General features: G+C 36.3%; 2 protein-coding genes across 9 annotated transcripts in view; one reads left to right on the top strand and one right to left on the bottom strand.

Annotated features, from left to right (window-relative positions):
• The window catches only part of LOC106068544 (transient receptor potential cation channel subfamily M member 3-like), a 173,091-nt gene that overhangs the window by 116,992 nt on the left and 40,861 nt on the right, over positions 1–15,238 (top strand). The gene's annotated exons all lie outside the window — the stretch shown is intronic.
• Positions 5,780–12,154, bottom strand: LOC106068548 (FMRFamide-activated amiloride-sensitive sodium channel-like). The gene is made up of 3 exons (XM_013227955.2): positions 12,019–12,154; positions 8,118–8,520; positions 5,780–6,299 (listed from the first exon to the last, which is right to left on the bottom strand). The coding sequence occupies exons 2-3, from the start codon at positions 8,499–8,501 to the stop codon at positions 6,138–6,140; spliced, it is 546 nt and encodes a 181-aa protein (XP_013083409.2). The 5' UTR covers positions 8,502–8,520; positions 12,019–12,154; the 3' UTR covers positions 5,780–6,137.

Below are 15,238 nucleotides of genomic sequence, written 5' to 3' on the forward strand. Positions count from 1 at the left end.
TAAATAATTATTTATATTTTTCTCGTGTTATTCTGACAGCAGATCCTTTTGTTTTTAAATTTAAATATGCAAATAAATAAATAAATATGCTGTTTTTCCATACACAAACATTGCTTTTAAAACAACCTTTTAAAGTATTGTATAGTTATACCATTGTATAGTAGCACAGGATATACAATTATATAAATTTGACTTTAGTATCTGTATAACATACACATGTATAGCTTTATCCATAGGCTATGCCTATGATTTTTTCCCTGATTTCTCACAAGATACTGTGGTTTGAAAATTCGAATATGTCCCAAAACCACAGATTTGTACACCAGTCCATCTCTCTCATACCATACAATCTCTCTAATGCCCTATCAAAAAAGCTAAGTGTGGAAAAAGGTTAGCGTACTTAAAGCTTATTTTTTTAACAACTTTCACACACACACACACACAATCTCTTGACCTTTGAATTCTAATATCCTGATACTCCTTCTTGACTAGTTTGAAATAGTTGCCAAGCTGTATGTTGTTTATTTTGACCGTTTTGTTTGTCCAACATCCAATGAAACTCCCATGTTATAATGCTCCCCCATACATACTTAAATATAAAACTTAAAAACATGCTTTCTAATTACTAGTAAACACTCTTTCACAATTAGTTATCTAAGAAACTTAAGTCGTTCATTTTAATTAAAGCTATTTTAAAATGCACCATCATTTTTTTTCCCTCAAATAGTCAAGTTAATTAATAATTGTAACAATGGTGGTGTGTGATTCTAGATCTGAATCTAGGGGAACTAACACCCTTTATAGTTAGGATATGTGGTTTGAGTAGAACATGATTTAAATTAGAATCATTTATTCAGACAACTTGATTTAAAGCATTAATCGGCATAAATAATTATTAGGTTATAATGACCCAATAGAAATAAATCCACAATGAAAATATTGAAACAAAGCACAAATGTACAACTGTCTTTCCGAACCTTCTTATTTCTGTACTTTTTATATCCCTTGTTCTAAATGCATCTTCTCAAAGTTTTAGAAAATAACAGAATCTGATGGAATGTAAAACCACTGATTATTTTTAGCTGTCTTGTGGCTTTCATTATCTAATTGCTCTTCTACTAGATTCTAATGGCTTCTCAAAAAAAGAATGTAACAATACAACATTCCTTTGTAATTGGCAACAAGTGACACATCCAAGCATGTTATTATGTGACAATAAAAACTAAAGGCTATTATCTCAACACTTTTAAACTAACAAGATTTAAGAAGTGATCTTGAACTATTGATAGCCTGCCAAATAATGGAGGAACTTTTACAACCACTTCATCAGGACTAAGGTGTAAGATACCTTTTGATGGGAGTAGAATGTACATTGATATCAAAATATGTCATGGTGATACAAAGTGATACAAAGCAATGTGATGAAGATCTGACTGATAATACATGATGCTAGAATTGTGTTGAATGTATAATGTTTTGGTTGCTCTTACACTATACTACTTCTCAGCATTGTCACGGCTATGGTTCTACTTTTACTTACATGCGAAACCATATTTGTTAGGGCTAGATTTGTAAGAGCCTATGTTTGAAATACATAATAATAACACTTGACATTAAAGGAATATGTACAATTAAAACAAAGATGGTGGATCTTGTAACATACATTGAAAGTGAAATAGTCAACATTTCTTTACAAAAATATATATAAACAACAAAAGCAGTCATCAACATGTGCCCTATATGTACCATTGACTTACTGTTACATGTACTTGTAATGTTTTATTTTCATAAGCTGATAAAAACATTGTAACATGTCTGTGAAATGCAGTTAATCATTGCATTTTCTTCAAATCTAGTAATATTTATATTTGATGAACAAAAGATAATGTTACATTTTAATGCACTGGCCAGATTTTTCTAACACTAACAGCATGTTCTCTAAATAATGTACACTCTTATAGACAGCTGCCATGTTAAGGCAACTCAATGAAGTCGAACTAAAAACATTAACCTCCAGACCTGAACAATTCTAATTCAAATCAACTACTCTTTTAGAAACACTATTAACAGATCTCCTGGGTACATTTGTCATGTCAATAGTCCAGTTATACTAATTTTTTTGTTGACTTCAAAATTAGGACTACAATTGTCCCGCACCTAACTTAACGAAATCCATGGAAGTAAAGATTTTGGATATGACCTTTTTTTAACATAACGTTGGCATAACACACTACTCAGGCGATACAAGTAAAAAAAAAAACCAACCTATTCATTTCAATCTCAACCTACTTATCTTTGTTAGTAGCTTGTCTACTGCACCAGAGTTTCCTTAAGAGGTAGTGTATAATCCTGATAGCCTATTTTTAGTCCACAGAGATGAAATGGTTATCTTTTTCCTTGTCTATTAGTTCACCAACCAGCCCCCTCCCCCTTTCCCTGCCTTCCTTTATAGCCTAAAAATGGTTTTGAGAAGTGCTTGTTTTCTTGATTCCAAAACTTTCTGTCAGCAGACTTTTGTTGAACTTAATGAAGAGTTGCCTATCTTTGATCAGATCATCCAACCCCCGGCAATCTGTACATTCTTTATTGCACGTGTTATCAGATCTAGTCCATTCTATGAAATAACCAAGTGTTAGGAGAACTAAACATTGTTTTTAGTCTCATTTCTGATAAACCAAAAAATGTGCATATACTGTCAACAAGTCTCAACTAATTATTTTAGTGTTTTGAAACTTTAGTACACGCCAAATAACTATCTTCAGATGACTTTCTATGATAAAAATCAAACAGGATTTCTATCAAAATGAGATGTAAATTACACATATTTTTTTATCGGATCATAAAATAGCTGATGCCAGATGGCGTTTGAATATTACAAACTTTGGCATCATTGAATGTAGCTCTGTTTCTTATAAGGCGGCACAAGAAATCATTGTAGTCTTTAAGTATTGTTTTTACTCTGAAAACTGTTTGACATTGTTCCTAGCACTGTTAGACTTTCTATTCTGTACTAGCTATGAACTTGAAACTAAAGTACAATTTAAAAATCAATTTCTGTAACTTGAGCTCTGATCGCACTTTCACCGTTGAAGAATAATATTGTTATCTTTTTTTTTTCCTTGGGACTTTCTAATCTTGCTCAATAATTATCTCATCTTACAAGTTAGTTCGAATTACCATTATCGTCATAGTTGCTGACTGCGCGGCGTATCCTTATTAGTTTTCTGGTGAGAGAAACTAGTATCTCCAAACCCAGTTGTGAGATTTCAATAACCGTGAGCAGAGAACAGCCGAGCCACAGACCTAACTGCCCCCCAATGTCACTCAGAAGCTTGTTCCAGTCATAGGCTGGGTACGTCTCTATCAGCACATAGTTCAGAACTTCGTAGTAGATTTGAATTTTCAGGAAATTGTTTGCAATGTAATCATTGCTCGTGTTCCTATACGAGGAGCTTTCGTTGATTTTCTTGATGAAGTGCCGAATGAAATGAGTGGATGGCCAGACCCCAGTGGAGATGACCGTACTGTACCTAATTTGGTCACATGCAGGCGGGCACTGGCTGGCACAGCCTAAATCTTCTGTCCAAAAGGATTTCTCAACTTGAGATGTACATTTCATTGATTCAACATTTGAAGAGTTACATATCGGAATGTAAGGGGCATTTTTACCTTGTGCTGTATCATCTAACACGTCCATGTCATCAAGTAAAACTTTCTTCAGGCACGGGTAGTCTGTGTCACAACAGTTGCAGGATTTAAAAACTTTCTTTTGATAGCATGTTTTCTTGCAAGCGTTGTCTGAATAGCTGTGCCCATAAGAAGAAAAAATTGTATTGTATGCGCTTTCCTTGCTGTCAGTATCTTTCACACACGAGCCTTCTGGGAATGCTTGTCTTCGAGACTCCACCTGATCAGAATTATAGTGAGTTTATTATAGTTTTAAATACATTGATTATGAACGTTTAGGGAATACTGAATTAGTTTTAGTTGTGCTGAGGCGCTCACCTTTGTAGCTGCAATACTTGTGACAAAACCTGGCCCTACTATCAAGCCTCCATCTTCAGGGAAAGGTGTTTCACTGTCAGGGTGCAGCAGAACTTTAACACCTGCAGTTGGTGTCAGAGGAATGTAGTCGAATTGTTGAATGTCCAATTCCATAATCAAGCCATTAATGGGGCCTGTCCGAGTTGTATATCTGTACATATATATGTGGAGTCATTATGTTTTAATTGACTAGAGACATTCGTATTTATATATTTATATATTTATTTTATCTGGAGTCATTTTTAAGTACCTATACAACACACATTTTCAAATATATATTTAATTAGATTCTGCAGATGTGAGCGTGGTAAAAGATGAATACGACTTTTTGTTTCCCTTACACTAACGTTTTCTTTAGTAGTCTTAAATTGTGTAAACATTGAATTTCTCTTCTAAGGTACTTCAACATTTTTACATGTTCTCCACTTACCGAAAGAATACTATTTTACTTCTTCTCTATACGAAATTCGATTATTTTTCACATTTAATATTAGACATTTATCATTGCTGTATATTTCAATATTGTTTATCTTGTTTATGTAATCTTTGTCTGAGCTCTCTGAAAAGACTATGAGAGCCGCGAGCAACTAAAAGGACTTTCTGATCAAAAATAATAAATGTATAAAATTTACCATGATGGTGATAGACAGACCTTGTATTAATTAGCGTTTGGCGTAAGTACAAAGTCTTGAATGGCAAGATCTAACTAATCAGAATAATTGTTCCTGTGCACAAGTCTTCAGTCGACTTGGTCTTACAGAATATTAACTAAATTAGTAAGGCATCTATTGAAGACCATGTCAATGTTTACCTTGTGTGGTTGTTGCTGCTGTTAGTGTAGCCAAATGTAAAACAGTTGACATACTTTTGATTGTAGATGTAACTAAAGTCTTTGGCTGAGCAGACGTTCTTTGAAGAAAAGAAAAGAAAGATTTCATACAGGAACTAAAACATTGTGTACTGGCGTGGAAAGTTTTTGCTTGATCTCCTACAATACTACAAGATTGATCGTTGTTCTAAAAGAAACAGTACGGTTCAGATGGTACAGTTCCTAAGGATTGATACTTCCGATCTTTAAGCACCCAAACATTTCGTCTCTAACTGAACCTGGGCAACTTTTACAGATTTCCCGACAAACGCACTCAGAAAATATATGTGTTGGGTAGTTTGAATTGTATTTGATCAGATAGATGACAATACACCTAAAATAATTAGTATTGTATTATAATTAGTATTAAGTAGAAGCTTAGACGACAATTTTTCAAAATACAGAACCAAAAAGCGAATAGAACCAAAAGGTGAATAGAACCAAAAAGCGAATAGAACCAAAAGGTGAATAGAACCAAAAAGCGAACTAGAGAACCAAATCCTGAAAGTGTTTCATTTACATACAAAAACCTTTGAGCTCAAGCTGCTCCCCAGAAACCATACATATATATATTTATCCCCTCCCCCACAATCTACAGTACTTGTGTGTCCTTCATGTCTTTGAACTCCGTTTCTAAAGTATGTGACATCCGAAGGTTGATGTTAACAAGGAACAGTCACCAACTTTGACCCTGTCTTAATTACAAGTGACGCGATTTGTTTGTTTAGATCAAATTGAATACAGATAATGATAGTAATAATTATGTCTTCATTATTTCTACATGTTTTTCGTGTGATTTAAAAAATAACAGGGTGTGCTACAGCTACAAATTTACTTTTAAGATAAATATATTGTCTATTTCATTTTCTACTTTTGAGTTCATTAATAATGAACCTGACCTATGTATATGTGAGAGTCACAGTGAGTCACAGTGAGACTATATACAAGAGTTGGAACATCGTATTACCTTCTGTTGTAAGACAAAACTGTCTGTAGGTCTACAATTGTATAAGGTTATTAAACAATCGCAATTTGATTTCTATTTCTTTTTTTTTTAAGCTTATTGTCAGCACATATAAATCCGTTATAAATAATTGAAAAGAAAAAAGGAAATAATATCAATTAATAGCTAGATGCTAAAGTTATGTTGAGAAAATTGTTTTAAAAATTACAAAGGTAATGCTATATAACCACACTGCTCGTGATATTAACTTGTTGGGGATTCTCAACAAAAAAAAAACTTTTTAAACAAAATTTCACTAATACTTACGCCATTAAACTTGCAATCTATTAACATATCCTCCATTGAATGTCCCATCAACATTTTTTCTTCCGTGGAATTTTCTGATAGAAGTTCTTCAAGTCTTGCATTTTGCTGCTCAAGGGTCTGTAAATGTGAAGTATTTAGAATTCAGCGTTCTTAACTTACTCTATTAGAGAACATCATCATACTCCTTTAACTCTCTCTATTTATTGAAACATTTTGAAATTTTTCTATAGTTTTAGGAATGAGTACTTGTTGCTAGAAAATGTAACTTTTCTCATTAAATGATGAATTTATCTTGGTCGTGGGAAGCCGGAATAAGAGACTGTAAAGTGTAACCGTTTTAATACTTGGAGATTTAAAAAGTGTGTACACGTTATTTCTCCCACGTCTATTCTCGGATCAAGTTGAAACTTCGCACAATAACTCATTAACATAAAAAAGGCACGAATCAATTTTTTTAAAGTAATTTATTAGGCAATCAATTACTCTTAATTCATTATTTTGTTTAATCTGTGGCATTTTACGTCTCGAGAGACGATCTTTTCCCTTTGCAACTTCTTGTGTGACTAAAGAGGCCAATCCTTGATACACAGCTGCGATCGCAGGTTGGGCATATGTAATCACCAGGCGCCGTTGCATTTTCACCCTTCTTTCTGCTTCTGTTGTGTATGACATCTGCAATCCGTGACCCATCCTTTATGCTCTCTCTCCATATGGATCTATCCAGTGCCACCTCTTCCCAGCTGCTTGTGTCGATTTTGAGGAGCTTCATGGCGCGTTTGCATACATCCGTATAACGTAAAAGTGGGCGACCAGCGGCTCTCCTACCTTCTATTAGATCGCCATACAGAATGTCCTGTGAAAGTCGACCTACTGGCATTCTACGAACGTCTGCTGCTTCTAACACCCTGCTCTTCGTAGCACTTCCTCATTGGTTATCTTATTGCTGACTAGCAGTACTAAAGCCCTAGTCTACCGGACCTGTGTGTTGAACACCTTGCTGTACGGAAGTGAAACATGGTCAACCTACTCATGGCAGGAAAAAAAGTTGAATGTCTTCCACTCCGATGGCTAAGGCGGATCTTTAAAATAGGTGGCAAGATAAGATTTGTTTCATAGCAACAAAGGAAACTAATACTTCAGTATTCACAGATAGGGTTAATTTTGTTGGGTTTAGTCCCCTTAAATAATTGTTAACGCTATTTCTTCCTCACGCATTCTCCGATCAAGTTGATACTTTAGACAATTATTTATTGTACCTAACAAAACATGAATCAATAAACAAAAAATACTCAATTAGTCAATTAATTATTGGTAATAAATTATTTTCTTTATATCGAATGAGGAAAATAACCTGTACATATTATTGGTATAGTTTTAAGGATGGAGTTGTTCCCTTTTAAGAAAAAAAAACGTTTTCATTTCTTGCGCTCAAGTAATCTGATCATTTTCAATATTTCTTAGAAGTCTCGTCACTTGTTTAAAAAATCTAAAAAGTTAAATGTGTGCTACAAAAGTGTATCCAGTTGTATAAGAAAACTATTTGAACAAAATGTTTCTTACGTTTTAGTTGATGTTGCCAATTGTTAATGTCATTGTACCAGTTGTCATTTCATCTGTTGTCTTTGTAAATGTCGTAGTAACTGTTGTTTCTGTAAATGTCATTGTAACAGTTGTCATCTGTTGTCTTTGTAAATGCCGTAGGAACTTGTTTCTGTAAATGTCATGGCAACTGTTGTCATTATAAGTTGCATATGTGACTTGTTACTGCTACTATGTTCTGAATGTTCTTCTGTTTCCATCTAGCGAATGCTTGTGTGTATCTACCTAGTGGGTGTATTCCAAGCCTAAGTCTCATTCTTTTCATTGTAGCAATCTACTAGGTCATTTGGAATGCATGATAATCAGCATTTGACATTTTAAAAAAGACCTAATTACCTCTGTTCCGTTGACAAGATCTTTGATAGCTTGGCTGGCTTTGGACAATCTGATGGGATTCAAGTTACATAGAGTTACTGCTGGGAATTCCAAACGTGGTTGGTACTTGATAGACACGACAGTAGAGACTGGACTGGTCTGGAACTCCCGTACTATACTAATAAACTGATACAGAGCTAGACCTGCCCCAACCAGCACTAGCAAAGTCCAGATGCCACGTATCCAGCATTTGTTGCTACTGACTGCCCTTCTCATGCCGTGTAATGTTGTCATATCACCGAACTCGTGATAGAGTTTTTGAATCGGTGCTCGCTCGTCTGAGACTGTTTCTTGAGCTTTCTCCATAGCAGTAGCAGATTTGTAAAGGAAGTGTAGCACTGTCATATCAGGTAATCTTCATGGACTGAAACAGTGACCTCATTACGGTTATTTCTTTATGGTTATTCTAATTTGTGTAAATCTATATTTCTTAGCTATTGCTATCAAACATTAGTGTCCCCTGACATTGAGTGGTGAATTTTAAATAAATCATTGCTGTTTTAACGTACAGAACATGAACTGAAGTTTTGTTTCCTTACTGAGTGATTCTCAAAATAAAATAATAGTAGTATTAAATAGCAGAAAACAAGACGAAATAAGCAACAGGAAAATAAAAACGTAAAAATTATGGTTCTCAACCTTTTATTTAGGACAACATCTCTCCCCCCCCCCTTTACTCTAAAAAATGCTGCTTCTACTATCTCCAGAAAGATTTTTTTCTACTATACAAAACACTTATAAACTATCTGCGAAACACTGCTTCCTTAAAAAAAAAAACGAAATGGATCAGTTTTAGTGACCATTTACTGCATAAATTTGGATTTCAAACATTTTAAATACAAATGCAATTTTAAAAAAAAAATGGAAAACTGTCTTATGATTATAGATCTTTAAATTTTAAGTTTTTCATTACATTCTTAAAAACTTCCGGACCAGCTGGGGGGGGGGGGGCACTGGTAAAAGTTTTGACAGAACACTACGCTCTAAAACAATATCCCAGATTGTTACGTGAGGAATTTAGTTTTTAAATGAGTAGCCTACATTTTGTTTCCAGTAATACCATGGGAGCAGGGGTGGACTGGCTATATGGACATTCGGGTAAATGCCCGCTGGGCCGGTAGGGCCACCGAAAGGGCAGCATGAATGCCAGTAAAATGTTTCAAAATGTTATATTCTCTTTCAAGTCTAATACTAATGTAAACCATTGTCATAAATACCCTACATTTGTATATGGTGCTTCTAGCAGACGTCAATTCTTTATACAAATAAATACACACTAAACGACAAACAAGAAACTTAAGACCATTATTTCTTATAGAGATCGAAGTTAGTGTGAATATATTCGGATGAATGTCCAGTCACATACGAATTCTTATTGGTTTGGTGAAGTTGTCGCATGATCTTAAGTAGCCGCTACGAAGTCCTTGGCAACTCAAAATTATTATCTTGAACGGTGTAGAAATGTGTTAATTGGAATCAAAAGGCAAAAAGAATCTTAAAAAAAAAGAGAAGATAAAAAGTAATTATTGTTAGAATCCGGTGCAATAAAATATATTTAAAAAATACATTAAAAAATGAAGTAAAATTATTAATTTTTTTCTCCGAAGTGCTAGAGATTCGCCAAGTTATGATGACAGCATTTATGAATGAACAGGCTCAACGCCATAAGACGACAAAGATATAGACTTCGGTCGAAATTAAACTACATAAAAGGTTTGCTAAAATATGAAATACTCTTGACAACATTAGTTTTACTGGACGTCAAAAATTGGACTTGATGTTCTGTTGTGTGTGTAGCCATCTCTAAGATGTAGACAGTCAAACTAGGTTTCCAAGTTATTGAGAAAGCGGTATTTGACCAGTATTTGAGTAAAGTAAAATTCCCCTTTCTTTGGCCAATGATTAACAAGCAGCACAACGACCAACCGTCTTTACTTAGTCCAACTCAAGTCAGGTACCCGTTAGAGATGGGTGGACTTTTACTTAGTCCAACTCAAATCAGGTACCCGTTAGAGATGGGTGGACTTTTACTTAGTCCAACTCAAGTCAGGTACCCGTTAGAGATGGGTGGACTTTTACTTAGTCCAACTCAAGTCAGGTACCCGTTAGAGATGAGTGGACTTTTACTTAGTCCAACTCAAGTCAGGTACCCGTTAGAGATGGGTGGACATTTACTTAGTCCAACTCAAGTCAGGTACCCGTTAGAGATGGGTGGACTTTTACTTAGTCCAACTCAAGTCAGGTACCCGTTAGAGATGGGTGGACTTTTACTTAGTCCAACTCAAATCAGGTACCCGTTAGAGATGGGTGGACTTTTACTTAGTCCAACTCAAGTCAGGTACCCGTTAGAGATGGGTGGACTTTTACTTAGTCCAACTCAAGTCAGGTACCCGTTAGAGATGAGTGGACTTTTACTTAGTCCAACTCAAGTCAGGTACCCGTTAGAGATGGGTGGACATTTACTTAGTCCAACTCAAGTCAGGTACCCGTTAGAGATGGGTGGACTTTTACTTAGTCCAACTCAAGTCAGGTACCCGTTAGAGATGGGTGGACATTTACTTAGTCCAACTCAAGTCAGGTACCCGTTAGAGATGGGTGGACTTTTACTTAGTCCAACTCAAGTCAGGTACCCTTAGAGATGAGTGGACATTTACTTAGTCCAACACAAGTCAGGTACCCGTTAGAGATGAGTGGACATTTACTTAGTCCAACTCAAGTCAGGTACCCGTTAGAGATGGGTGGACATTTACGTAGTCCAACTCAAGTCAGGTACCCGTTAGAGATGGGTGGACATTTACTTAGTCCAACTCAAGTCAGGTACCCGTTAGAGTTGGGTGGACTTTTACTTAGTCCAACTCAAGTCAGGTACCCGTTAGAGATGAGTGGACTTAGGGGCGCCCTAAAATTCCCGAAATTCAAAATGTACAAATTGTAGATTTATCTCTCAAAAAGAAATTTTATTCAAAGTACGTATAAATAACCTCTTATTTCATTGATATTCATTGTAGTGTGGCACTTTCGTAGAACATTGGCCTTTCATATCTAAGGTACAGAGTTCGATTCTCAGTAACGGATATTTTCGAACATGAAGTTTTTTATGTTTATTATTTAATTAATAAACAACTAAATATTGCAATATGTTCTACTTACCTATTTCATCGTGGTTTTTTTTTTTCAAACTACTTTTATCATCATCTGTCCCTTTAAGGTTAGCGTAAAAACTTTCTTCTCTGTTCTCAATTAGAAGCTATCCTTAGCAGAAATCAAGACAAAGGCAGGTCTATTGTTTGATGTTGATCATCTAGCGTTTCTTTATAATTGTAATACTTTTGTACCTTTATTAGGGATGATTTTGACAGCGAGTTGTGTCAAACAATTTGAGCGAACCAGCTTTGATAGCCTTGAATTTTAATGTCAAGTATATGTATATGTCAATCTTATCTTATAAAATACAGACTTTACAGAAGATGATTACGTCGTACGCGTTTTCCTAGGTCAATCTAATCAAGCGTGTTAATCAATTACTTAAATTCTGCCAAGTCATTTGTTTTTTAGATTCACCATTGCAAGTTTTATACTTTATTCATTGAGTAATAGCGCTTTTCACGTAGTTTCAAAATCATCGAATAAATTATTTATAAAGAAAAATACTTTCGATACCCGGTACATTATTAAACTTCACACAATGCTTTTGAGGACAGATATGATTGGATACCCATCATATGGCATACAACTTATGGGCCGCATTGTGTAGAAATGCCCGGGCCGATTTTGACACCCAGTCCGCCCCTGCATGGGAGTATTTAAGATTTACGTTTTTCCTCTTGATACACTCTTTTAAAAAAAAAAAATCAACTCTTACCTACTATGTTTCACTACCTCTCCAAATCACTCTGCCTAGTTTGTCTAGAAAGTCACTCTAACTGTCATAACCGTTTAACCACAAGTCTCTCCCCGATTGTCTCCTTTCAACTAATTGTAGCATCCTGGCATGTCACACGTCACTGATTTGTTTAATGAACCAATCGTTTTTTGTTTTTTTTTTTGTCAACTTTGCAGCCTGCTGCTTGTCAGTGACATTGATTGTTGTTTCATCACACGATGTTTCTGTCCAGGACTTGGAATGGAGAGCTAGAAATGAATGGGGTGTAATGTCATTTGTGTTCTAATGAGTGTGACCGTAAACCAAGACAGATCACTGGGAATACTTCCATCAAATGCATTAGTTCTGGCAGCTATATGCATGTTCAAAGGGAAATTTTCAAACATTTTGGCTAAAACAATTTTAGGTGGGCGTCACTAGTGCGGGTTTGATTTTTTAATAAAGAGTCAAAGCAATTTTTTTTTCTGACAATCGTGTCAAAATGTTTCTGCTGTCCATGCAGGTGTGTGATGTAATAGATATGAATTTAAATGAATTTCTTGGAAACTATGTGGGATGGTCCAAGAAGTGCTTGAACGTGTCTAAAAAAAAAAGTGAAAGAGAAGTTGGTTTGTCAAAGTTGTAAGACCCTAATTATTATGGCCTCCTTCAGTCGCGAAGCATTTGTGGATCATCTCATTGAAAATAAGATGAATGCCTGGGCATTAGCTGTGGTCGGAACAATGTCGCCCACACATCTGTTCCCCCATCTCCTCGCAGCTGATGTATCCAAAGAAGCGGCAAGTGCCGATATAGCGGCGTCGCAGGCTCTGCCAGAGTGTAGCACTGAGTACTGAAAACTGCCTTAGGGTTGCCGGCTCCTGATTATTCCTCAGAGTGCCTAAGTCTTTCCCAGGATTGGGTATAGCTGCAATGCAGCAGAGGTTTGAATTCAGGGTTTTTCTTGTCCTAGGTGGGTAGCCAGCCATGGCTAACGAGCCCCTCCTGCCTGAAGCTTACTGGTTTAGACGCCAGTTACTCGCCTTCACCCCTTCTCCTGTTAGTGAAAACAGCTCCGCCGGACTCAATTTCTGAGCCACACGTGAAGGTCATGAGTTGTACTGGTTGTCTGAAAACAAATAAGAGTCCCTATTTTTAACTGATACGTTCTTCCTTTCTCTCCTATTACTATTGTTATTATTAACTTCACTGCACAGAGTCAAGGATTGGCTTTTTTAATCTCATAAGAAGCTGCACAGGAAAAAAGATTGCCTCTCGAGACAGCACCGAATTTCTTTCTTGGATGATGAAAACGATTCTTAAGCAGAAAACCTGAAAATGTTTCATCATTGTGGGCTCTGAAAGCAATTCTAAATGTAATTTGAATGTAATTCTGAAAGTAATTCTTAATTTAATTTTAAATGTCTAGTTCGTAAGATTTGAAACTTTTGTTATTTTTAGTTCCTTCATTGAAGCGTTGTCTCCAGACAATCTAAATAGAACAAAATTGCTATTACTGGTAGAACAGCAGCACTGAATGATACACGTTCAAGTGTACTGTTTTCTTTTGAACTGGATTTAGCTGCCCCAAAATGCCTTGGAAATTATAGTACTGATCATTAGCTTTATATTCTCATGTTCTCTATAGCAGCCATACATTGTCAACAAATTTGGCCTCGCAAACCAAGATTACCTCACACAAATATATATCTGTAGCTCTAATAATAAATCATAATGTGGTGATTTTATAACAATAAATAACTCTATAAAGTATTGTAAAAAAAATCATTACTAGTGGCAGCTAGCAAGTTATTTAGTTTTTACAATTTCTTTTGAAAGCTTAGATTTCTAAAAGTCCTCTCTGTTGTTATCAGCGTGCGCACACACACACACACAGAGGACTTGTCTGATAGGGCCTATATGTCCAACATGGATTGGGAGGGTAGAAATATATGTGTTTGTCTTACTGATATTGGGGTGTATGGGGTATCTAGTAGGGGTCGCACCTCTAGTGGACAGGCAGTCGTACCCTCTTTTTGAGGGTAGCTTGGCTCACTCTTGGTCCCCACTCGGTACCCAACTCTCACCTGTGGCTCCAAGAAGCTGTGGCATGCGCAGCGGCCACATCCCGGAAACGGCTTTGACTGGCCGGCTAAACCAGGTAAAGGGTATCTGACGTGTCCATGGCACTCTGTACACTGAGGTTCTGTCAAACCTAGCATGTGAAGTCTGGACTTGGCGACTGTGCGTAACGTCACAAAACTAGATAAATCGGACAGAAAGGCAAATACCAGAACAGTGCTGTGGAGCACTCTAGAGCAGGACAAGATACACAGAAAGTCTCTGGTCATCCACTGCACCCAAACTTGTCCCCGGACGTCTTGACCAAATCTTGCTTCCGGAAAAGGATGGGCTTTAGGGCGAGAGAGTGAGGTCGACGTGTTGCGCGAATCCTCCTCAATTAAATCCAAATTCCAGCGCAAGTCACTTGTCACCCCCCCTAAAATACAAACCAAAACCCTGTGGCGACAGGCAAGCAGTGAAGCGGTAGGTGTGGGCACACTGGAAGCCGTAGCTGCAACCCTAACCCTAGCCGGCCTACTGCTGTTGGCGGGAACCCTTCACAAGCGGTCGAAACTCAAAGTTTGTCTTACTAATGTGTCGAGGAATGCACTGATAAAAAGTTACATTTGTTTCACCACCCACTAAATCTCAATTTTTTAGCGGCCCCCGAAAGGGGAAAAGACGCTATTAGTTTTGTGTGGCCTGTCTGTCCGTCCCGTTTAGATCTCAGAAACTAGTAGAGAAAATGAAAATCGGACATCATGATATTTTAGATCATTCAAAGTTTTGAAGCAACGGGTACTTTTTTCTTTTCCGAAAGTGACTTGGATCTAGATCTAGACTTAGATCTAATGCTAGATCTAGACTTAGATCTATTTCTAGATCTAGACTTAGATCTTGAATCTAGATTTGGGTCTAGATCTATGTCTGTTTTGTATGACAATGGTGATATTAATTTTTTTTTGCGAGGGGAAAGTCTTGTTAAGTCATTTGTACACAACTGTAGCAGTAGGTCAAGAATTATTTTTTTCGTCTTGCCAATTTGTCTAATTTTGTAAGAAGAATAAATCTTTTTTAGTTTCTCTTTATTGCACGTAACTTGTTATATTAATTTTGAATGTATGGATAAGTTTAATAATTATTATTTTAAAAAATA

This window comes from Biomphalaria glabrata, chromosome 1, assembly GCF_947242115.1.
Source record: "Biomphalaria glabrata chromosome 1, xgBioGlab47.1, whole genome shotgun sequence".
Taxonomy (NCBI): domain Eukaryota; kingdom Metazoa; phylum Mollusca; class Gastropoda; family Planorbidae; genus Biomphalaria; species Biomphalaria glabrata.